This window comes from Parasteatoda tepidariorum, chromosome 4 (genome assembly GCF_043381705.1).
Source record: "Parasteatoda tepidariorum isolate YZ-2023 chromosome 4, CAS_Ptep_4.0, whole genome shotgun sequence".
In the NCBI taxonomy this organism is placed as follows: Eukaryota; Metazoa; Arthropoda; class Arachnida; order Araneae; family Theridiidae; genus Parasteatoda; species Parasteatoda tepidariorum.
The window spans coordinates 57,173,063-57,199,760 of NC_092207.1; the positions used below are offsets into that span (position 1 = coordinate 57,173,063).

The 26,698-nt window shown below is 28.5% G+C and overlaps 1 protein-coding gene across 1 annotated transcript in view; it reads left to right on the top strand.

Annotated features, from left to right (window-relative positions):
- LOC107440398 (runt-related transcription factor 3) overlaps positions 1 to 25,586 on the top strand; it is a 43,559-nt gene extending 17,973 nt beyond the window's left edge. Inside the window, exons 3-5 of the mRNA XM_016053305.3 lie at positions 14,332 to 14,562; positions 23,888 to 24,058; positions 24,148 to 25,586. Coding sequence (XP_015908791.1) covers positions 14,332 to 14,562; positions 23,888 to 24,058; positions 24,148 to 24,959 — 1,214 coding nt within the window. The 3' untranslated portion in view covers positions 24,960 to 25,586. The remainder of the gene's footprint in view (positions 1 to 14,331; positions 14,563 to 23,887; positions 24,059 to 24,147) is intronic.
- Positions 25,587 to 26,698: the final 1,112 nt, after the last annotated feature.

Below are 26,698 nucleotides of genomic sequence, written 5' to 3' on the forward strand. Positions count from 1 at the left end.
CCACTGCCTAATTTTGAACACACGTCGGTTAAAAAGACACCAAATAAATAAAAACGGATCAAACTACTACAGCGCCATCTTCCTTAGAGTCTGAACTAAGTCCTCGGCCGGTTAAAAAAATTTTATTTGCAATTTAAAATAGTGAAAATTAAATAAAACTAAAATGGGTAGACTCGCCCCTGGATGGGTAGACTTGCCCCGGTTTACGGTACTTGTTATATTTAATCGTCCTGAGGCTGATGGCAACCATTAATTTCGTCTTATAGTATTAAAATGTTATATTAAATTTCATGTTATTGCATTCTGCAATATTTATAGTTATAATAACTTATATGACGCAGTCACTATAAAATCAGTTTAAGTTGGGTTTTTTTAATGTTTCACACAAAACTATAATTTAGAATGGGATTAAATCGTATAATATACTACTTATCTAAATGAATTCGATTGAATTATTTTTCTATGATGTTATTATATATTTTTTCTTCCGCTTAATTATTTTTCGAGGCTGAGTTGAACCATTATTTTCAAGAAAGAATTAGAGATCTTGCACTTCCACATGTGTGTTGTCGCCTTGTTGGCGCGGAGTGTCGAAAATAAACTCCGTCAACTTTTCCGCATGACTCAAATCTCATTCACAGCTTCAAGAGTGTTTTTATTTCTCTCTCTCTTAATTTTGTATTTGTTCTTTCTTTTGCATGATTCGGGGTTGAATGTTCTTTATCGGTAGCAACAAAAAGGTGCTGAAAAACAGCTAACTTGTAATCTCTAGGTGATAAAAATAAAATATAATTTCAATATACCGGGGATAAATCTTATATGCTGCATTTATGCGTTCGTATTTTCATTCGTAAAATTCCCAAGATACAAACTTTTATGTATGATTTTAGATTTGGTACTCCTTGGGCTCCTAATTATGAAAAAATAAAGCCGGCAAATAAACGAGCAGAATTTGCCTTTTCTTTAATTCCTCTCAGTGAATGATTTTTTTCCATCATTTTTTTTTGGGGGGGGGGAGCGTTTAGCGAAATGTGCAAACATCTTGTTTACGTGGTAGCTTAGAGAATAGAGCTCTCACCTCCCAATGAAGTGACACGGGTTCGAATCCCATAGATGGCTAGTTGATAAGAATACCTCGTGCTGCTCGCACCAATCACAGTGTTAACGTAAAATATCCTCAGTGGCTCCTATTGCTGTCTGGCTAACCGTGGGATGTTTTCGTGATTTTCCTTTTCATGCAACGCAAATGCGATTTAATTCCAACAGAAAGTCCTCTACAAGAGCCTAATTTCTCCCAATACTTGATCCAGGGGTTCCCTTGTCTTCTGGATTGGGTTCAAAATTGCATAGGTGTGGAAATGAGCATTGATAATCGTAAACTCAAAATTGGGTCTGGGTCGGCTGTTCAACGACGGTTATAAAATAAAACGTCTTGTGCACTTGATAGTCTTACAATTACTCGCCATATTTATAATTTAAAATAATGATCATTGTGATGGTTCAGTTAGGAGTTTATGTAAAAAAAGTTTTTTGCTGAATGAAAACGTATTCGTCAAGTTATAACTGTTTCACACGAATGCTATTACGACGTTGTCAGACGATAATGTTTATTTTTCTAGAAAACTTAATTTTGTACTAATATCTTAATCAGAAATAAATATATTTTTACGTTTCTTTTACATATTCTTTTTACATATATTAAAGAGTTGCTCTGTAAAATTTATACATTTGAGAAATTATATACAGGTTTACCAACTCTGCTGGAAATTTATTTATAAAATACTGATTTTTATAGAAATAAAGAAATACTCCGTAAAGTTTCTGTCATATTTATTATGTATTACGAGATTCTAATTTTCCTATACCGCCTATAACAATTTCTTATTTCTTCATAATTCTCTACATTTTTTTCTTGTTCTTTTTTTCTTTTAATTCTTTTTCAGTTATATTTTAGCTTATAAAATAATGTTCTATTTGAATGACCATCGGGTTATTTATTTTTTATTATATCGTTAGACATTTTTTTTTCAAGAAGTTTTTAAAATTTGTTATTTTCGAAAATAGAAAAAAAATCTGATTCAGATAATCCATAGTGTTACTGATTATTCCGTTTCGATTCCAAGGCAGATAACTATTATATAAGTAACAGTTATGCGAAGAATACAATGTTAATCAGGAAAGTTTAAAACGTACTCTAATGGAATGCAGATAGGCAAAACAATTGAAAGAGGTTTACATATTGAAATAACTTCTGAATCGATAATTTCGCAGAAATGCTTATCCTTTGTATACTCTAACAACTTCTTTGCGCAACCTGATTAAATATCTATAAAAAAAATCTCCCTTTATAGTTGAAAACGTGATAAAATTTATCTAATTCCCATTCTCATCAAATGTCTTAAAAAAATATTAATTTTCTACTAAGTCCAGCGATTTCCAAAAGAGACTGCTGTTTAATATTAGCAGCAACAATATCAAACATAGTGTTCATATTGTTGCTGCTAGTTATAGTGTTCAGCGGAACCTTAGGGTTCCGTTTAAGAGTTAATAATTTAATTAATAATTTTCTTGAGTTAATAATTTAATAATCAGTTTTAAGTTTTGGTACCTCGGATTATATTAAGATCCAACCTATGATTCGTAATTTATTTAATCTTTCGATTGCCTTGCTGAAATTATTTCAAGTAAAATGCCAAAGGAGCATAAATGGCATTTTTGAAAGAAAATATAATACTATAATAACAATATATTTAAGAAATTATTTAATGAACAAGCATTTATAAAATATTGCATTAGTATTTCTCATTACGCTTTTTAAATCAAAATAAAATAACTAATACCTTTAATAAAGATATATGTTTCCCTAATAACTATTTTCAACGTTTATCGCAGTTATTTTAAGTTTTCTTTTCGAAGTAAACCATAATTTGTCTTATTTTGTTCATTTCAACTTATGTATATACATCAAACACAAATTTATAATTAGTCTAGATATAGTATAAGGACTGCATATTCAACTGACGTATATAACATAAAACATAATTTAAGATTATTAATAATAGAAACAATTAAACATCTACATACTTCTAATTATATATTTAAAAATAGTCTTTTACTGGTTATAACGTTCAAAATTATCTTAATAAACTTTATTTATTAAGTCAAATTTCACCGAAAGAAAGGTTGATTATTTATAGTTCTGTAGCCGAAAAAATTCGAGAACCACTGCACTACAGACCGATTGAAACACCACTTAATTGAGAATACAGACATTAATATCGTTTTATTAAATTATATAGAATAATATATTTATATGGATATGTTACCGGCAAAGTTTGAAATCCGGCATTCTATAGAATGCCTAGGCATTGTATATAACTAGCAGGTAATGAATGAAACTATTTTTATTTCACACATTTCCTAGGCATTCTATAGAATGCCAAATGAGAAATCGGCAAAGTATAAAATGCATCATCTCCAATTCGTTTCGTAATGTAATGAAATGTAATTCAAAATGTCATTCAATTCAATCATGTTGCAACAAGTAGGTTAATTTCTTATTTTTTTGTATGAAAATTTTGTTTCCCTTAATAAGAAGGGCATAAATTATGTTTTGTACAACTTTCATTTTTCTTTACGGATTTTGAATAAACTTTTTTTAATGGCACTCTCATTTTTTTTTTTTTTTAGAATAACATTTTTGTTTTTGAGAAATGCACACCATTTACATAAAAACCTCATCAAGACGTTTTTTTCATACTTTGCCTAAATATCATTTGCCATTCTATAGAATGCCTAGATATTATATACAATGCCTAGAGAAAGTATGTAATACTTCTCATATTTCATACCTTGCCTAAAAACATCCGGCATTATATACAATGCCTAGGCCAGTGATTCTCAACCTTTTTTTTTGTTGCGGCACACTTTTAACGATTTCGAAATTTGACGGCACACAATGAAAAAAATTAGATTAAAATTTGTTTAATTACCTATTTTACACTGTGTTAAACAGTTTGTGATAATAATTTTGAATGTGAAATAAAATAATATGTACTACAAAAGCACGTTTATTAGGGGATTAATTATTTCTTTCGACCAATTTTTTATTAGTTAGTAACAGTTATTTATTTTTTTGCTAGTTATTAATTGTTAGCTTGTTTTCTATAGTTATTAACTGTTAGTTTTTTTTTCAATTAACTGTTATTTTTTTGTGATTTCTTGTTAACTAGTTTTTTTGCTAATTATTAATTGTTAGCTTAATTTTTGTTAGTTATCCTTTGTTAATTTGTTTTTTATATATTTGTTTTTTTAGTTATCCTTTGTTAATTTGTTTATTAATTGCATAGCTTACTTTAATGATTAGCTCTTACAACATTTTTTAAAATTGTGTGTCATATACAATTTAAACACTTCCATCTTATTTTAAGATTGTCAGAGACAATACAATCGCCGACAAAGATGTTCACGCGGTTAAAGCGTGGAAAAATTATAAAAAGTATATATATATATATATACACACTTTTCTTTATTTTAAACTTTACTCATAATAAAAAAAAGCATTATAATTTTTATTGTATCATTTCTAATATTTGGCGGCACATTTTAAGAATTTGGCGGCACACAAAAGTGCCGCGGCACAGTGGTTGAGAATCACTGGCCTAGGCATTCTATAGAATGCCGGCGGTTCATACTTTGCCGGTAACAGTTATATAAGTATGGCAGATTTTTTGAAAATATTTTTTGATGAATAAAATTCGATTAAATAAAATCATACTAAGACTTTTCGAGAAAACAAAACGGATGGAAAAAACAATATCGTGATACTAAATTTTATACTAGTTTCCCATTCATCAATGAAAATCTTCTTCACCCCGTGTGTACTAACCGTGTCATGAAGAATATTTTACAGGCGCCAATGTCTCTTCATCAAAAAATCACAGGATCCACTTTATTACATTGTTATTCATTTTTGCTGACTCAACTGACTAATCTCATTATGTTTTTAACGTACGATTAGGCATTTCACACGCCTCATCTATTGTCAGTTATAGTCTAAAGTCGCGATTTACTCCCAATGTTTGCATGATTGCCGAACTAGGCTGAGAGAAACGCGTTCTTGCAGCGTCGACGCGCAATCGTTTTGTCTTGTCCGACGACTCGCAGTCGCGCTTTTTTCTGGGATCCTCCCCGGGTTAATCGACTTAAAAGTGATATTTAGATTTTTTTTATCCTTTCATGTTTAATTATGTTCTTGTTTTTAAAATCGGCGGAAAGATTTGAGGAAAGATCGCTTCGGGGTGGCGTTGACATTTCTATTTGGCGATTGCGGTGGATGTGTTATAAAGGGTGCAATACTTTTGTTTGCTCTTGTGTTGAATGAAAGATATTTATACGTTTTCCTCTTTTCTTAAAGAGTTTATATAAATTGTATTTGACAAGAGGGAATTTTCTTTTACTTTAGTAATCTGTATCTTTCTTTTTACAGTTTGTCTGAATTTAAGCTCGTGCAGGAAATGTTTGCTTAATGGGAACATTTATTAAAATGAGATTTTAATTTAAGTAGATAATAAATATTTAGATTATTATATTAATAAATGTAAAATTAAATATTTATACAAAAAATATTGAAATTACAATAGTTTTGCTTTGAATAAATGTTTGTATTATTATTAAATTTTAATAATCTTATTATTTAAATTTTTTATTTCATTATTAAATGTTTTATTTATTAAATTACTTTCTTATCTATTAATTTAAAATTATAATGAAATCAGATTAAACTCGTTTCATATTGATTCATATTTTTTAAATATTAGCGATCAGAACTCTAAAATTGTTATTTTTTTTATTATCTTAAATATTTTTTTATTAGTTATCTTTCTAAGTTTTTTAATGTACAAAAAATCTCAGAATATTATTATTTCTTTTTCTTTGTGTGAATTTTTTCTTTTAATACGCGGACCAAAGAGTACACTATAATTGAGTAGATAGCAATTGAGGACTAACAAAAAAAAAAATTTTTTTTTAATTCTTTCGTAAGTGAAAGTGAAAACGTGATCTAGATTTAGCAGTTCTTGCTCTTAAAAATTCAGTTGATTGCTTAGATGTTTAACATGGGATTTAGAGATATTTTTAACTCTGTTAACAAGCGTATTTCACGCATTGAAAATCAAAAATATATATATTTTTTTTAATGCGCGCACCAAAGAGTATACTACAATTGAATAAATAGCAATTGAGGACTAATAAAATATTTTTTTTTTTATTCTTTCGCGAAGTGAAAGTGAAAACGTGATCTAGATTTAGCAGTTCTTGCTTTTAAAAATTCAGTTAATTGCTTAGAAGTTTAACGTAGTCAAAAATATTCCTTACGAAATATTCAGTCATGTTTTCATGAATTTTTTCCCATCCCAAAACACCAACAGATCAATCTTAAGTAATATAAAAACTAATAAAAGAAACATAATAAAAAACTGTTAGAAATATCAGAGCAAGGACCTGAATTTAAAGATCAAAATCTAAATGTTGTGTGAAATTAAAAATTTGATAATGCTGCAAAGTTATGAATAGTGGAAAAAAAAGATGCTATAGAAATTTTAAGAAAATTATTTTATTTTATTTTTTATTTAATTTTTCTTTTTACAAAATATGGCTAATATGATAAATGCAAAAAATAATAATTTTACAAAATTCTATTTTTGCAATTTTACAGTTCATTCATAAGAGTTGGTCTATTTTTTACGGAATTGATTTCTGTAATTTATAATGTTATTTATGATTTTACTTTTCTCATATTTTACTCATTCTAAATGAACTTCACTTAACTGAAGCATGTTTAATAGTATTTTCTTTCCATGAAAAAAAAAATTTCTCAGTTATATCTCTGCATTGATCGTATATTTACGAAACGTCTTAGTGGACTTAATTTTACAAATTTAAAATTATATTTCATTGAAGATTGCAGCTTTTTACCTGTCGAAATTTATATTTTGTAGTTTTTTTACATTAATATTTTGTAATCTTCACTACATTCACATTTAATTACGTATAGAACACTTCAAGTTTCATAAATTTAAGGACTTACACCAGATTTCAATTCTGATATCTATCAAGTTTAAACCAAAATTCTAAAAATTTGAGAAAATGTAGTGGAATTTGATTTGATATTTTAGCAATTTATGCAATATTTCAAATCCCTATAGAATACGCGAAATTTTAATTACAAAAATTCTATGCATTTATTTTTCTTTGTCAAAATTTATTCATTTAAAAATTCCATGACTTTCTTACTTTGGAAGGTAAAGAGCCATGATTTGATATCGCTAATTTGGATAAAGATTTCTCTTATTATAGCATTAGAAAATTCAGTAGTAATTTTGTTGAAGATATTGATAAAAAAACAATGTGATTTTTCTATGGAATGGTTCTGAAATTGTTTTATTCTACTCTTAATTTGATAAAATAAGTAAGAATATTGCCTAGGTATTTCGTGATTTAGATCAATAAGGATACAGTGATTATAACACTATCGTTATATTTTTTTCAGCTTTTACCTAATACGTACTTATCTGTTCCATGGTTCTAATTTCATTGTTTCTTTAGAAAAAACATTTAACGAACACATCTGGCAGAAAGATTTATCTGAAACCGCAGCTCACTCTACTGGCGAATCCAAAATATACTTCATCCCAACGATCAAAATGAAATCCTTTATCTCTTTACCCAAAGCTAAAGGTATCCTCCTCAAAAGTCGCCGCCGAGTCTTTAATTAACCTGGCGCATGCGCATTTCTCCCTTCCTTTATTATAAATCATTCCCCTCACGATCTAATAATTTGCCGATCAACATCTTGCTTTTCTTGGAACAAATATGTTGCTTACAAATCGTGCAAACTTGCTTCTTCTGTTTCTTCCAATTTCTTCGCTATGCATCCTTTCATAATCTTCCGTTAAAATTGTCCTCTATTATTTTAATGACGCCAAGTCGCCAATAAGACTGTAAACTTGCTTGAGAAGAGTTTTGACGATTCTTGAAACTCTTCTAGATATAGTAAAGAGGATCATCCTCGGGTGGGGAAAATGATAATTCAACCTTAATTAGCTTTACCCGTGATTTGCTTCCCGTGAAGGGTGTTTTTCAATGCTTTTTCACCGAAACTTTTAACTATTTCCGCTACCTTGTTAAAAGATTTGACTAGACTTCGAAATTTACAATTACTTTATTTTTTTTTAAGAAATAAATCGCCAATTTGGCAATACTTCCAAATATTTCTACCTGAATGAAATTTTTTAAAATCGATAACAGATTCTAAAATTTTTTTTTTTTTTCTTTTTTTTTCTTTTTTTTTTTTTTTTCTTTTTTGTATTTTAAGAAGAACTCTAACAATGCAGTAATGGATTTTCTATTCAAATTTTTTTAACCAAAAAAAGAAAAAGAACAAAGACGCTTTTATTTTTAAAATACTAAGGTTTTATATAACCGACATTTTAATCCGTTTCATGATTAGCATAAATAACGCAAAGGAAAAAGGTGAAATTATAATTCAAACATTGGTTCAATGCATTTTTAACTAAAAATGCTTTAAGCCAATGTTTGAATTATAATTTCACCTTTTTTTTACCTATGTGAAAGTGAAACTGCTATTTGCTTTCACTTATTCTAAAAGAAATGTGTAAACGAAAATTGTAAAAGTTTACTAATATAGGTAATAATAATTGTTTAAATAATAATTTAAATTAAAAAAATTAAAACGTATTTAAGTAATGATTTTAGTCTCTGTTCGAAATCAGTTATTCGTTATATATTATTTATTTTAAGTTTGTTACAATTGATTACTTACTTTAAAGGATTTTTTTTAATGTATTTATTTATTTTTTGTCAAAATACGAATGTACGAGTTGTTAAATTTTGCTGTTTATACACATTATATTTGAAAATGTTTCTAGAAAGCCATGACTGTTGTAATAAAAAAATACTATATTTAAGCGTTTTTTTTTTCTTTTTTAAAGAAAAATTGTATTAACATTAAGCGCATAAGCTAGCTGAAGCTATCTTTTTCGCATTTCTCATATTTAAGCAAAAAAAAGAAAGTTTCCTTTCTTGTTTAGAATTACTTTCCTCTTTTTAAAAATGAATAGAAAACTTATTTCAGCTACTCTATTAATAAAAATATTTGCTAACATTGGTTTCTTTCTAATACATTTTATGCAAACTATTTGCGCACTGATTAGTTCATCAACAAGAGATTAATCATAATTAAATTAATATTATTTTACCGTCATTGCCATAAATTAATTATCATATGAGGCAACGTGTTTTAATATCGCGAGCGAAACAGTAAAGCAATGATTTGCGCGGAAAACAATCTCATACTTCTAATTTCCCGCTTATGAGTTAAGTTGCGGAAATTTCGTGTCATCACTTAAACATTTCGGGGACCATATCCAAAATTCCAATTTGCATTTTCGTTTCCTTATGCCACTAAAGCTGTTGTATTAATTCTTCCTTATTTAAAAAAGCTCCGCTCCTTTTTTTGTGGTCGATTCATCGTCCTTGTTACATGACAAAGGGCGGAAGCTTATTGACTCATTTTTTTTTGTTGTAAGTTTATTTTTTTTAAAGGAGAGAAATGCTCTTGAACAATATTACCTTTCAAGAAAATTAGCTTACCCGATCAACTTGATGGAAAATTAGATAAAAAGACTGACTAAGCTGCAAAATATGTTCGTGTGCATTTTTTTTTCATTATTTATTTTATTTATACTAATAATTGCTTACATTTTTTCTGAAATGTTTTTGTGGCTTTTTTTTTCTTTTAAGAAAAACTTATGGGAGATAATTTAAAATTGTTATTTCCATATCCGAATCTTTAATCAGAGAAAGCAGCATTTATTTTTTGTTGCTGTTTTTAATATATTAAGTATATATTGATTAATTTATTTTTGCTTGATTTTATTTATCTTTTTAATTTATTTTAGTTTAAACTTTGAGTAACAAATATGATCATGCCGCACACCATAAACTAATCATATACTTCATCATCTCTAATTTTTATTTCATAATCACGTGATTTATTTCAAATGTAAAAATTTTAACTTGGATGCAAGTGAACCTTTTTTTAAAACGATGATTGGATTGGATTTTATAAAGATTTTTCGAAATTTGCTTTTTGAATTGACTGTTACTAACATGTATTATTATTATATTGATTTTAAAAAATCGGCTTAGTTTTTTATGAATTCTCTAAATTTAAAAGCACACATTATTTTAATAGTTGGTCCTTAAAATGTTTAAATCCTTTGATGCAAATGAGACACTGGTGTACCTTATATATATATTTTTCCTAACTCTCTAATTACAAGTAAAAATATCTTTTGTTATTTTTTAATTATAAAAGTCAGTCTAATTGTCTCTAAAAAAATCTGTTAGATTATCAGAATTAAATTTAATCTAAAATATTAAATCCGAAAAAGTAGTTTGAAAAAACTTTATTTTCATTGTTGTTGTCATCAGTGAGCCGTGTTTTCAAGATTTTATTAAAATATATTTTTCTTGTTTTTTTCATTATTTTGTATTAATTTAGATCAAAATAAGTTAAAAATATTATATTCAGCATTTTAATAATTTATAATTATGAAATATAGCATGAAACACAGATGTCTTTTTTTCGTGTTTAAGATAAAACTTTCTAAGCACGGCATACTTCCAACAAAAAAAAATTTCAAATTCGCACTTATTTGCAGTTATTTAGATCTAAGAGAAACAATTACTCATTATTGAAATATCTTAAATTTTCAAAATAAATTATTGATACATTTTTGAATACGAATGAAAAAAAAATTTCAAACTACTTTTTTTTTTAGATTTCATATTTTAGTACAAATATTAATCCGATAATCTAATAGATTTTTTTAATAACTTTAAGACTATTTTTTAAGATTAAAAAAGCACTAACAAAAAACCCATCAAAATAAACTTTTTCTTGTAATTAGAACCCTAGAAAAAAATATATTTAAGAAGGGGGGCGATGTCCCATCGGCGTCCCTGGAGTAAGAATATATTTTCTTCACCTCCCATGTCAACATATGAATTCCTTATCTATAAAGTCACTTATTTATATTTTTGAATAGTTTGTGTTCCCTTTTAGTGTCTAAAATCTATTTTATTGAACTTAATTATGAAATTAAAATTTTCAACACTCTAAATATTCCTGAATTTATTAAATTCTAATATCATAGCTTTATTGAAAATTTGAGAACGTTAAGAATCACTTAAAGCTCTAAATACAAAAAATTAGTAACGTAACTCCATAAAATATATATTTATCAATAAAATAATATAAAAACTACTCCAAAAGTATTTGTTAGTGATATAGACTGAAATTGACTTTCATACAGTTCTTAAAGATAAACGTTGGACATAAGAGTTAAAGAGGATATCATTTGTATATGACCATAACGGAAAACACTTAACGCTTTTCAGTTAATTTATCGTTTGTTTGACAACACACAAAATATGCTACCCCCTGCGCTGTCCTTTCCGCGAAAACCTTACCAAAAATTCACCCAAGTGCAAGGCCACCTTACCTTCAAAAATTTTCCTCCACACCTTTACCGCTAACCGGTAAAACTGCCCTTCACATTCACTTTCATGCAATCCCCCACTACCTGAATTAAGGTGAAATTCGGCTCAAACGACCCGCAAATTTCTTAATGTAAAAAAGTGGGCTGGAATCCTAAGCATCTTGCTCGCCGGAAATGACTTCATAACAGCCTTGCCTTTAACGTCCTTTTATAGAGAGGCCGCCTCGCTGTGGATGTTGCAGTTTTGTCGCCTTAGGCTACATGTGTTGATTGTTTAAAACTACCTTCTTGGCATTCCCAATAGAATTTTATTTATGCATGCATTGCAATGTAGATACTAATTCAAGTCATCTTCCGGGAATCGTTCTTTGGCTTGTAAGACTTGGCGCGGTGTCTTCCTGTCTTTAGTGCCATCTTTGTTGAATATTCGTGGTCTTATGGACTGTGATTAGTCTATCATTTAAATTATGTCTAATATAAGAAGAAATGTTTAATAAAGTTCACCTGACCACAAGCAAATGCAATGATTTCTATGTTTGATGAAATTTTGAAATCACTTTTGAAATGTTTGGGATTTTTACTTCCTCTGGAAGTTGAGCAATATTAATTTGAGTTGAATTAAATTTAAATCGTTTGTCAGATCTTAATATTTATTTCTATACCAAAAGTATTTTCAAATTCAACACTTGTATTTTAGGGAATAATGTGTGAATTGTTTATTTCATTTTCTGTCTCAATTTACATATTTTCTTTTGGGGAGTTTAAATTTTAGATTTTTAACTACAGTTAAAAAGCATGACTAGAATTTTTAGTTTTTTTTTTCAGGTAATGTTGTTTTTTTAAACACATTTTAAAAATTACAAGCTACGGAAATGGCTATCTTAACTCTTCGTTTACGGAATCAAATTTTGACATAATCAGATTTTTTTACTTTAAAATAATATTTTTCTCAAAATTAAGACGTAGTACTTTTTTTTGACGAAAAATGTTTTTTATTTTATTATTATCAATTAAAATTATTTTTTTATTTTTTTTATGATTCAAAATTTAAAGCTAAAATTCATTTTAAAAAATTCATTTCAATTTTACTGAAATAATTCTCTTTTTTTCAAACTAAGATTTTAACTAAAAATATTAAGGTCTTAATTAAATAAACAGTATAATTCCTGTAAAAATACTTTATATTTTAAAAAACTGCATAAATAAATCTTTTTAAATAACACCTTCACCCTGTTCTTTTCTTAAAAATTAAATAACATAAATCATGCCAAAGTATTTCATTTCTTAGAAAAACACGTAACTCTCTCTAATAACTATTTTTATCCCATTCTTTTACCAAAAATGAATGGCAATAAATTAATATAATTATTTACTATAATTCTCAGTTAGATGCGTGTATGGGAATAATGTAAATAGATTTACATAATATCCACTTTGGGGAGAGGAAGATGTAAGCGTAACAGACTAAATTACAAGGATGTAAGCAAAACAGACGAAAAGAATATTACCGATTTTCCTCACCGTGTGCTTTTTGGTTAAATAAATGTTTTTTTTTTTTTTTCTTCTCATAATTTTTTCATTTTTTACAACTCTTTTAAGAAAACTTCTATTGTGAAAATGATGCTTCGAAATAATCTTTGTGTTATTTCGAATTGAAAAGTTAAGGGGATCCGTGAGTCCATAAACTGTGTATGTTTTTGCTTTTGACTATCTCGATTACTTTATCCTTTTCAAAATCCACCTGCCTCGGTGTTTTTAACCTTGAACAGCTGGTCTTTGTAAAACGCTTTCTAAACACCTAACCTTTCTTCTCTTTCAGTTCTCTCTATTACCTAAAATTCTTTTTGTGTTGGACAATTCGAAGCACAAGAGAACAATAATTATTTTAATTTCATTTTTCTGAGTTCCTTTTGCAATTGAGATAAGATTACATTAGTCATTTTGCTGTCACGTGGCTGGTCTCACTTTCAATTTAAAATCTGAATTGTTGTTCTAAAACTAAACTTTACGAAATTCTTCATTTGTAATTTTAACAAAAATTTTAAATTTTGCACAAAACTCAAACTATTAACTTAAAATAATTAATTGTCAGGATGTCCCATTTGTCCTTTCTCGCTTTTTCAAATCCCTTATATTATTTAAAAATATCTTATTATTAATTATGAACACGTTACTATAATTTCGAATTTGTCTCGTTTTATTTTAAAAAGAAAACATTATTTAATTGTGTGTGAGCTATAAGCTAGAATTTGTCTCGTTTCATTTTAAAAAGAAAACGATGTGAATTTCAAATTGCTATTACGATCTCATACATAGAACAAGTGGTGTAAATGAAAAGCGTTCTGTTTTCTTTTACAAAATGGAATTAGAATTTTTAATTAAAATAAAAAATGACAGAATATTGAACTTTTTGATAGTCTCGCAATAGTTATAACTTCATGCATGGTATTGCTGCAGCATTTTATTATTTTTAATATATTTATTGTAACACCAATTAAGAATTTGCAAATCTTTGTAATAAAGAAGTGTTAATGTAATTTGTAATGCAATTAAACCGATTCGGTTTAATAATGAAAGAACTGTTGTGTAAGAATTATTTAGTTAATTAATGTAGGTTTTTAATTATTAACTTTTTGTTTTAAGAGATTCATTCAGCAAATAATCCCTTTTCTCTAATTCAGTAGTTTAAATTTTTTATAATGGGTAGATTTCCTTTCAATGTTTTTTTTTTCTAAAATTTTTTTAGGTTTTCCACATGTACAGATGAAAAGTGTGTCTTCTCGCAGTAGTCGAAGTCGAAGTAGTTCTCCAAACGTCGATTCACTCTTTAGAGGTGGCTCTGAACCACCCCCGCTCCCTATGCTTCTACCCGAATCTTCTTGGAGGGATCCTTATCCTAAAAAAGAAAAAGAGCGACAGTGGAATCCTGTCGAACTCCCACCTCAGGTGACGACAACACCCACTACAACTACAACAGGTAAGATCCATTATTTATTATGTATAAGTTAAATCATATTTTGAATAATTATTATAATGGTGTGATTGCTTCTCCAAAATGCTCTGCAATCTTTTCCAAAACTGGATTTTGATGAGAACTTAATTTATTTTAACAAGCGTTAAAAGAAAAATTTTTTGTAAATTTTGCCTAGCATACTCTAGAATATACATTTTAACAAAATCACTTCGAATATTACAGTAAAATAATAATTCCCACCCCAAAAGTAGTTAAAATAAATTATCTTTGTTAAGTTTGTTAAACAGTATATCCAAAACAGGATTTCAATCTGTCACCAAATTATTTTAGCTGTTTTTCTATGTGCTGTGCGGTGCCTCTATGATTGTAGTCTATTACAACTAATAATAATTTATATAACAGAGGTGATTAAAATGAATAATTTGTAAGTTTTCAACATTAAAAGTGGCACAATTAGCACGACACTAAGTAACTTTTATGTTAAACTCATTTCTGCTTTGTTAATTTCCAACATATTTAAATAAATTTTTGAAAGTTGAAAAAGACGCAATAATAGAAATAAAAGAAGTATGATAAACAAAAATGCCTAAGAAATTTAACTTTTTTGCAATTGGCGAAACTCTTTTTAAATAAATATTCGTCAAATATTAAAACATAAGATTAATGTTTTTCTAATTATTTTCTAGTTTTCTTCTTTTTTAGTTATTTTCATAACTAAAGAAATGATTTATGAAATTTATTTATTCATTTAAAAAACCACATCTCCAATGCTTAGTACCTCATAGTAGTGTTCCGTATAATATTTATCTAGCTATTACGTCTTATAAATGTCATTTTACAACTCTATCAGTTTTTTCTCCGAAATCATAAAATAAAACATTGCTAAAATGAAAAAGAGAACTAAACAAATTCCCCTTTCTTTTGTTTTTTTCAAATGTTGGCGACTTTTTATCTGTATTGTTCCTATTTGGCGAGATAACACAATCTCGTTAAAGACCAAACAAACTCTTATGAAGATAACAGGAAAATGAGAAAAACAAACGATGATCAAAACGAGAGAGAAGAGCGGAACGCGGTATGTCATATCCGGCATGCAAACTTTTGTGGGCCGTGGGTCAGCGATGCATTGTAATGTCAGCCCACGCATTTAATACTTGAATCATCCACCGATCGCAACCTTCAGAAGGACTTGATTGATAAGGGGTGGAGCAAAAATTGACAGATAATTTCATTGTTTAAAGTCACTGTTATTTTTAAAAGAATCTTGTTCATTTTTTACTTTGTTAGTGTCGAATATATTCTAAAAAACTTGCTTCTTTTTCTTTTTTTTTAATTTCTTACACTAACTTTTTTACTTTAAAATGCTGTTGAAACTTTTACTTTATCATCCTAATTTTCATAAATATTTATGTTTTGACTTCGCATTTAGATATATTTTTTTACTATGTGTTACCTGCACTGCTTTCTGTCACTTCATTGAAAAATACTGTTGTTCAATTCTTTTAATTTAATATTTAAATATTCAAAAATATGCTGTGTAATTAGTTTTTTTCTTTTCTTTTTTTTTTTTTTTTTTTTTTTTTTTTTTTTTTTTTTTTTTTTTTNTTTTTTTTTTTTTGTTCTGGAGAAGGAGTTCTTTTTGTCAATTTTGCAAAATCCTCTTTACTAAAAAGAAAAAGAAAAAAAAAATTCATTTTCTTTTAAATTAATATTCTAATTTTCAAAAACACACTGTGTAATTTTTTTTTTTTTTTTTTTTTTTTTTTTTTTTNTTTTTTTTTTTTTTTTTTGTTATAGAAAAAGGTTTTTTTTTCTTTTTTAATATTTTTATGTTTTGATTAAGGTCGAAACTAGATATTTATATATCTATGAAGCTGTATATTTAGTGAATCTTTTACAATATTGATTTCTTTTATCTACATGTACTATTACAATTTACTATCGTTCTAATACATGTATTTCAAATAGATTGCCTAAGGTAATAAAGATTTATAACAATTAAATCACATAAAATTATTTGCTCTATATTGTAAATTAATATTTTTTTTTGTTTTTTATTTTATTTAATATTTCAAATAATCTTAAATTATTACACAAATCAATTTCCACAACGATTGAAACATTCTAATTTTATTTTTACGATTCTTAATTAAACTTATTATTTGTTGCTTGCGTTAAATTTTAAATATTCTCTTGATTGAGACCAAATTTCATACCAACTTTCCCATTGGAGTAAGAAATTCGGGAGGATTTTTATCATCAATTTATGCAATTGGTGAGCAGGATATTAGTTTATAAAAATAGTGGCAGAAGTATTAATTTAAAATTTTAAATTATTATACAAATTCAAATTAGACATAAATTTTAATTTAAACTATATAAACTAAACTGTATGACGATTAGACCTAAGTCTAAATTTTAACTTAAAATTTGAAATTACTTTATAAATCCATTTAAACAACGATTGAGACATAATAAATTTATTTTATTCTCAATAAGGCTTATTATTTGCATCTTGCATTAAATTTTAAATGCTCTGTTGACTTGAGACCAAATTTTATACCAACTTTTCCATTGTAGTAAGAAATTCGGGAAGATTTTAGTCATCAATTTATACAATTTATGCGCAGGGTATTAGTTTAAAAAAATAGTGGCAGAAATATTAATTTAAAATAAAAATATTGGGTTTAAAATCTTCTCTTTCATTTTTTCTACCGTTAAATTGTAATTTTAAACCCAACTGAGATGAAGAGGAATCTCTTAAAATAAATATTAATATGATTTCCTAATTTATGAAATTAACTGCATTTGCATTATTCAGAAAGGATCGGTAACGTTTCATGATTTTTTGGAGCAGTTGTCTTAAAATTATTCTTTTAATCACTTTTAAATAACAAAAGCTGTAATTCTTTAAAACATTATATGCCTGACTTCATTTTTTTATTTTTTTTATTATTTTTTGAAATCTAAATAAATTATAAATTGAACTCGATCGTCTGTGAGAAATAACCATCATGTGACTCTTCATTCAGAATCTGATATGGTATATCCTGGTGTGATGTGAACTTATGAATAAAAATTGTGTAGATTAGATCGTTTACTCTGCGAAAATAATAAAATAAAGCAATCACATGTATAAAACAATTAGCAGCTAAATTCGTCGTAAGAGTTAAAAAAAATGCTAATGAACTACTTGAAAGGAATCAAATCAATCTTAAAATAAAACTTGTTGAGTCATATCCATTTATTATTAAGGATTCGTTAGGAATCATTTATATTTTCCTTCTTTCACTGAATAATAAGCCGTACTCATAATCCATGCAATTTCTCTCGCAGTCCGGGAGTAAAAAACCCACCTGCTTGACCTAGATATCTCAAAATGGAAAGTAATCTCTTGCCAATCAAGCAAGCAAATTCCAAGAAACTTTTTCGCCACTGGACTTATTGCCACTTGTTATCCTCATTCCCTTGGTGATTTTCCTCACCTGTAACCCAAAAGTGAGTCAGCTGTCCAGTATAGAAATCATCTTGCTCTTGGCGACCTTTTTTCTTGGGTGTGTCAATTACCCCTTTTTTTATTTTATTCTTTTGGCGAAAGGTCGATCATCGTATGCTAACGGAGTGGAATAATTTCTCTGAAATGCAGATGACCGCTTCCACACTGAGAATTGACTAAGATTTCTTCTATTGGTTCAACATACCGGAAATAGCAGTTGAAAACACGGATGTACTCGTTTAATAGACGGTTATCTTTCTGTATTTTCGGTAAATGTGTATATGATGATGAGAAAGATATCTTAGCAGAAGTTTAAAAAATTTTGGAAAAAATATAGCTTTTCTTATAATTTTTTATCTGAAGTTTTCTTATTAAATTGTATTATTTATAATAAGATGCTAAAGAACAACTATTTCTTTAATGAAACTATTACATCAGAGGATTAATTATTAGAGAATTGGAATTATTAATTAGAATGTTATTACTCATTTTCCCCCTTCTGATTCAGTTGCTTTGAATTTGGTTTTCACGTGATAGTTTTCACTATATTTTTTTATTTCCCTTTTCGCTAGATATATGAATAGGCATAACATTTAAAATTTGCTTGTAATTTTATGCGATAATAAACTCAACAATTATTAAAAAGTTAAATTACTCTATTACGCATTACTTCAGGTTAGGTTGTCTTAAATCTTTGTTTAAAAGTAATCAAAAATCAACCCTTTAGTTAAATTTTTTAATATTTTTTCTTTTTTGAAAAAAATAGTTAATTATTTCTGAAATTCAAAAACAAATATTTAATTAATTTAATGGATGTTAATAATTTTTTTAAAAGTTTAGGTTTAATATAGCATATTTAATTTTTAAATAATTGTTCTCCGGCAAGATATTTTTTTTCTTTTTATTAAACTTGATAATGGTATATGTAATTTTACATATCGAACATTTTTGATATTATCATTCGAAATCCAAATATTAATCAATAAGTTTTTTTCTCTCCCAAATCTGATCAAATACTAAGAATTGGAGGTTTCTAATTTTTCAACATATTATTTTATGTAAACGCTTTTTTTCCTATTATTATTATTTATTATATTAATATTATTATTATATATTATATTAATATTATTTATTATAGGTATTTTTTAATCTATTAATAGAGATACTAGGGTAATTAAATTTAGGTAAACTAAATACGAGAGTTTTTAAATTTTATTTCTTGTTGAACATTAAATGGATTAGAGCATTAAATGGATTAGAGCATTAAATACATACATACATACAGAACATAATAGAACATTAAAGTAAACGCATATATTTTTCTTTCTTTTTTTAAAATGTTAGTATTCTTAGTTGGTTTTTTTTTTTTTAATTTTACTATGTGATACAGAAAGAAAAACAATGTAAACTGGTAACTGTGTTCCTGATATATCTGTTTTTGACGAAAAATTAATTTACTTCACTTTTCAAATAATTTTTAATTTATAACGTTGTATTATATTCCATTTCTCCATCTTTAAGCATAACATTATCAACTACATTATTAAATTGCATGCTTTTAAGTATTTTCATTTGTGTACAACAAATTGTAATATTTCATCCTTTGTTACCCCCCCCTTTTTTTTTTAATGCAATTTCTTTAGTTACCCATGAGCAAGTTACTTAATTTGACCCATTCCTTCTTACCCAGAAATTTCTAAAAATGAAAAAAAAAAAAAAAAAGCATGTTTTAGAACATTAGGGCTCAAGATTATTATCGTTTGATACTGATCATACGAAAATAGCATTCGCTTTCCAGATGTTGCTTCTGTGAAAAAGTTGGAAATAGATAAAATTTGACTTAACATAGGGCACGCGAGCTCAATTTTCAACCGCAAGCCACTGACCACTCCTTTATGCTCAGCTTTTGAAGCTTTGTCTCTTATTTTTTTTTTCTCACTTGAACAATAAATATGTCCTTGCGCCTGACGCGTGCCGTTTCATCCTTTTTGCCAATCAGGCACACAGTGTCGCGACAGGTGCGGACCCAGCATCTGCGTTAACGAGGGACCGGTTTTTGTTTTATTTGTCTTTGTAGTTCATAGAAAATATTAAAAAGGACATTCGAATGACCTTTTGATATTACCAATAACTAAGTTTTTTTTATTTATTTTTAGAGTAGTAATGATGTTATGGTAGATAAGTTTTATCGCTGCGACAGCTGATCATTGAGCATCCATGTATCTTTAGAAACAATATTTTAGGATTTTTTTTTTTAGAAATTCGAAGAAAAAGGAACATTAGTATTTTTTTTAGATTGGTTAGTGATGAACTGCTCTTAGTACTTGCTTCAGTTACTATCCCCATTTATAACAGTATATGAATTACACTTCTAGAAGGCGTGCGATAGTTTTGCAAAGAGTTCAATATGCAATGGACAGAATTACATCTCGGTGACTAGTGAGGGTGCAATTAATAACAATCAAGCATCCTGGCTATGGGCTTCTACCTGGTTAAGAATAATATAATGAAACTTATTATGCCAAGATTAAATTTGAGATATTGGAATCTGGATTAGATTCACAACTAGAATATATTTATTACATAAATAAATTATGCATGGCACTTAACTACGTAGGGTATCCCGGACAGTGGCTCTTAATCTTAAAAAAAAAACATCAGTGATACTTGGGCATTTGCAATACTGAGCAATGGCACTTACATTAATCCATACATAACATTAATCCAATGGGAATTTAAATTAAGTACGATCCCTTGTCACCTTACGAAGAACGAAAACAATTTTATAGTTTAAGTTTGATTTTTATTTTAAAATTACGGACATGAAGGAAAAAATTACGATAAATAAAAATTGCTGTTAATTGGAAATGTCATAATTGACGAAAAAATGGGGTATCACTAATTGACCTATCCCCTCTACTACACCTTTGCTTCCAGTAAGCATTGCTGGTGATATCAGAAAATGTTTTACTGCATGGTTTAAACTTTAAAGGAAGCGGGATTGTCTCAAGGGTTGTTTTGGGCACTGTTGCCCAACATAACACACATAAGTAAAATATGCTTTTATCCTATTTTAAATATTATTACAATTTTCGCATCTTCTTTAGAAGCTCGAGAAAAAAAGAATTACTAATAAACTAAATAGGTGAAGAACAAAAAGTATTGTTACTGGTAATAATTTTTTTCGTCAACTTATCTCTTAATTTATTCTCTATGCAATATGGTGCATTAAACTTTTGAATTAAATTTTTGTGCTTCGTTTTGACACATTTTATTTCAGAATGCAATATGGTTCAAAGTTATTACATTGTAAGTTGTTATCGAGCTACCACAATAGTTATGAATGCAATACAATAGCTGTAACTGATTTGTTTCTTTTTTAAAAAAAAAATGGGGGATAATTAAAGTTACTTTAAGATATCCCTTTTCATGAACTTCCTTCGAATTTTTTTCGTCAGTCAAATCTTAAACACAGAATTCGGATTTGAATTCAGGACTTTCATTGTTAATAAAAAAAGTAAAATTCTTTGGAGGTATAAAATAAAATTCTTTTGAAGGCATTAACATAAAAAATTAATGCTGTAAAAATATATTAGAGTCCATACCTATTCCTGCACAAATTTTAATTTATTTTCCACGAATCCTATATCTTGCATAGAACTTTTCTAGTTATTACGTTAATGATGAGTGACAACAAATATTAGAACCAGAAACTACGAAGTAATTCTTTAAAAAAAATATATTTTACCGAAATTTACAGCTTTACTGAGCCACTAGTTGATAGGTTCCATGTTAGAGTTGTTAGCCACATGTTAGCTGATAGTCATTAGGTCTTAAAGTTAGCTCATTATTTCTGGAATAGAAGTAAGTAAATGAAAATGTGTGTTATTACCTGTGGTCAGTTTATTTTTCAAGTATTTAGAGAAATGGTTATTAAAAGTATTCTTATAACTCATCCTAGAGCCTAGATTGCTACAAGTTAATGAATGATTTCCCGATCTAGTTCAGCCATCATTGAAAATGCTGGCAGTCGTTATTACAATGTTGTAGGAATATCCGGGTACATCCCTTAATACCTAAAAATAAACCCATCTCTTTGAAGATCAAGGTTCCCTGGGCACTTCCTTTTGGGAGAACTAAAGGGTGCATAATAATCTTACTGAGCCAACTCTGCTACTTGCTTACAAGTGAACCGTTTCATGTTTCAGCCCCCACGGATAAAACAACGCCTATTTAAGTGAGGCTCCAAACTGGCCGATGGAATACGGAGAAAAACAATCGCAAAAAAGCCATTTCCGTTTCTATTTTTTTTTTCTTTTCCCGCCACTGCCCTACCGCACGAAACCGCAAAAATCGCTAAAGAAAACGAGCTTCGAAGTCGAGGAAGAAAATATATATAAATGATAGACAGGTGGGGATATTGTGAAAAAGAAAGAAAAAAATGCATCTTCTAAGGGTGTATCTACAAATGATACTTCAAATATGATTTTACAAAAACAAAAAGTGGCGTGCGGTTGGTATGTTCCGAAAAGGTTACTTAATTGCAGGAAAAACGACGCCACTGAAGAAAGGGTTCGGCATTAAATGCAAAAAAGAACGATTTTTCCTGATTCAACCTCCGTGACGCATAGTAAGGTTGATACTTCATATCAATGTGTCAACATCTTGCTACTAAATTACAGGATACTGAACCGACTCTAAATGATACCTCCATAGGGCGGATGTGATTGCTTGGGCTTTTGCTACAAGTTGCTACGCTTTGTTTACTAATTTTTGTTACAGAGTAGATAGGAATCGTATTACCTAAATTGATGTAGGAATTAGCTAATAAAGTTTTTATTCAAATGAAAGAAAAAAAATAATATTAACAAAATTAGAACTAATCTTAACAAAATATGTTTAAAAGACAGTTCAAGCTGATGTCTTAATTTTTCGTCAAACTTCTGTTTCAGTTTTTTTTTTTTAAATAAATTATGTTTGTATAGGTTTTTTTAAGTTGTTCTTGTCATGTATATTGTATGTTCTGCCTATCTTTATTGTATATTTGCTTAATCAATAACGAGTGCATCTCATCAATTCAGTGCATTTCTCTTTACACATCTCTCTCTTCACAAGTCTGTATATGAGCTGAAGAAAGATACCTGATTACCTATTGCTTTCTAATGACACTTGAACTTATTACTTTATAATGACATTTTATTCATTATCTTATACGAAATATAATCTTATATTACTTACTTTCTCTTTGGTACTACAGTTATATGATTAACCATGTCCTCCCTAACAATTCTACTCTAAAGAAAATCTGTCTCGTACCTTCGCTTTTCAATTTCGTATTTTCAAGATCTCGAGGTCTCTTTTAACTTCATATATCCATCTCCTCCTCAGTCTTCCCTATTTTCTTTTACTTTCGCGTTGTTCATTAAAGATTTTTTTTTTTTTTGCATTGGTTATCATCTATTCTCTTAGAAAACAGGTAAATTGACTTAAAGGTGAGATTAGGAATAAGAAATGTGTCCTGACCATTGGATTTGAACCATTGATCACAACTATTGAATCTAATCTATTTAAGATAAATTCGGGGCATTATATATTGCGTCATTATTTTATAACATTTGTGAAAATTGCATTTTCACAATTTTTAAGATCCTTACCTTTCTATCAAACAACTCATTGGGTTGAATAACTTAGTCTGCCTGTAGAAGTTGATAGTTTAAATGCACTATATTTTAAACAATACTAAGTAACGGACTTTTAAAATACCATCCAACTTATGTAAAGAAACTTTTGATAAAAAATGACTTGATTTTTCATGGATCTTGTATTTTTCAGGAGCTTCAATTAGTACCACATCTGAACCCACAAGTCTTCCTGAAATTCCATGGAATGATTTACCTGTTCCACTTTTTCCAACGCAATTGACACCGTCTTCCGTATCGGGAGGCAGCTACACATCGCAATCAGAAGCCGATTTGCATGCTCTTGTTACATCATCTAGCACAGGTAAATTTCAAATTTCTGTTTACACGCACTACGCCCTTGCTATTTCTCTTATGAGCATACTTGACTAATTTTTTTCATGTCTATTCTAGTATCTACCAGTCCATTTGGCTCGAGTTCATTTACAACTCCATCTACAACTCCTCAACAGCTGGTGAGCAATATGTCGCTAATGGATTTGTACTATGACCCTCTTTCAACTGTATCTGGATCTGAAGACGTGAAGCCGTCTTTAAAGTTGGATTTAGAACCACAGAAACCTTTCCATTACAGTCTCCCACCTGTTATTAGTAGTGTGACGTCATTGTCCACAGCAGACTTTAAATCTCCATATCCAATACCAAGTTCCTCCAACATGTCTTCAGATTTCCCTGTTACCATTTCAAATCTCAGTTCTTCAACAGAATACCAGAGTTTATATTACTCAAGCACCCCATCTTTCGATTTAGACACTAGTGAATCTGGTACAGCTGCATTAGTGTCTTCTAGTGTGATGAATCGGACTGCTTCAGCAATGACAACCCTACCATCGTACTCGTCCTCGTCAAGCTTTACTGCAACTTCTTCATCGGGTTTTCAGATGCCTTGTTTAGAATTATTATCACCCACAGACTATAGCCCTGGTCCTCTATCCATGGCTACTAATATCCTGTCTTCGCCTTCATCAAATATGCTCACATCGTTTTCGTTGGACAACTTGGATGCTGATTTATCAACGCCACCTGTGACGCCTATTTCATTATCTTCGTCTTTTTCATCGCCAACCTCATCCAATATGCTGCGTGATCAAACTTACAGTTCTATGTTGCAAGTTACGACTGCAAGTTCGAGCATATTTGATTCTTCTGTACCTGTAACTACGATTCCGTCGTCGTTGCAGTCTGATGTATGGAGACCGTACTGAGAAAGTATTAGTGCCTTTGTTTAAAATAAAAAATCATTTTTATTTTTTGAGCTTTTACTTATCAGGTCGAATTTCAAACCTGATACTTTTTTAACTAGCATTTAAAGAAGGTACTAGTGACTGATGTATTTCTTAACCTCAGCACATTATAACATGAAGCATTTAATTGCAAAATGTGAGATAAACATTTTCATGGAAATAAAGTATCCTTTTTACAGATAAAAAAAATATTTGTACTCATTTTTTGAACAAAAAGAACTCATCTGACTTAACGGGCTATGTTGCAGATGCAAGTAACTGTTTTCCAAAAGCAGTAATTTCAGCAATGTTATTGACTGTGATTTGGAGCAGCTTTGCGAACGTGTTCCCGGTGAACAGTGCTGACTTTGTTAGTTTGAGTTGCATAACACGTACAAAGAAAACGCGATGCCAAAGCAAGTACAATTTCTGTGAAAATAGATCTGACTCATTAGGAATTTTTAGTTGAAAATGAGATTCCTTTTTTTAGATTTTAGGCTTTTATTATTCAAGAGCCTCTTGTTACATATCGCAGTTTCACTTACAAGCTTTAGTAAAGCTTTGGAAATTTTTGAATTGTATCATAAATAAAATGAAAGCTTAATAGATTATCGATGCCTTGATATTCTTAAAAAATATTCAATGCAGATCATGAAAATACTCATGACAGTAGATATGATTTCATAGTTTCAAAATATAATTGAAATATTTCATGTTGTTAATCAAATACGAAAGTTTTAAAAAAAAACTATTAAAAACTGTTTTTGTTTTAAATATTTTACAAATTTGGTAGCAGGTGATAAGAAAATATGAATTTTTTTTTTATTTTGTTCCAGAAACAAAATTATTTATATACCTTTAAAAATATTAATTGGGTAATTTATTTTGTTACACGATGATTATTAGTGAGATCATAAATTTTTTATGCTGGGAAAATAGTAATTTTTCTTATTTTCTGTACTTAGAATTTAAAGAAAGACAAAAAATTAGTTCTATACATTGTTTCTAATTATTGCAACATTATAGTAACACTTATTAAAATTTTTTAATCATTATGTACCCACGAGTTTATATTGACAAATTTATAAAGTTGCTATAATAAAAAAATTAATAAGCTACTCTAATGAAAATTAACGGTTTAAATCGTTACTACAGGAGCAAATTACTGGACCAACTTCAACTAAATTTGACGATCTTTCTATGTAGAATACGACAGTTAAATTAACAGGACACTCCCAGAATAAAAAATAAAAACAGTTATTTCTAGAAATGAAAAGTTTTAAAAATTAGAGCTCTAAAGTAACTTTCTAAAAGATAAATATTAAAAAAAAATTGAAAAACTGCTATCGTTAAAAATTGAAAGTGTTTTACATCAGCATTAATTTTCTTTTATGAGTTAATTTTAATTTTTCATGACTTGTCTATGGCGCTCATATGAATTTGTTATAATATCCTATACATATTGAAACAAAATATTATTTTTAACAGAATTTTAACTGTGCAATCACGTAATTTATTAATGAGTATTCATCAATCAATGCTCTATTCGCAGTGTTTCCCAAACTGTGGTACGCGTACCCCTAGGGGTACGGGAACAGTTTACCGGGGGTACGCGTTATTATGCAAAATATCTTGCAATAAGCGAAAATTTCACTTAAAAACAAAGATAGCCAAGAAAATTTACGATTACGTATTTTTCTATTGGCTATTTTGTGCAGAGT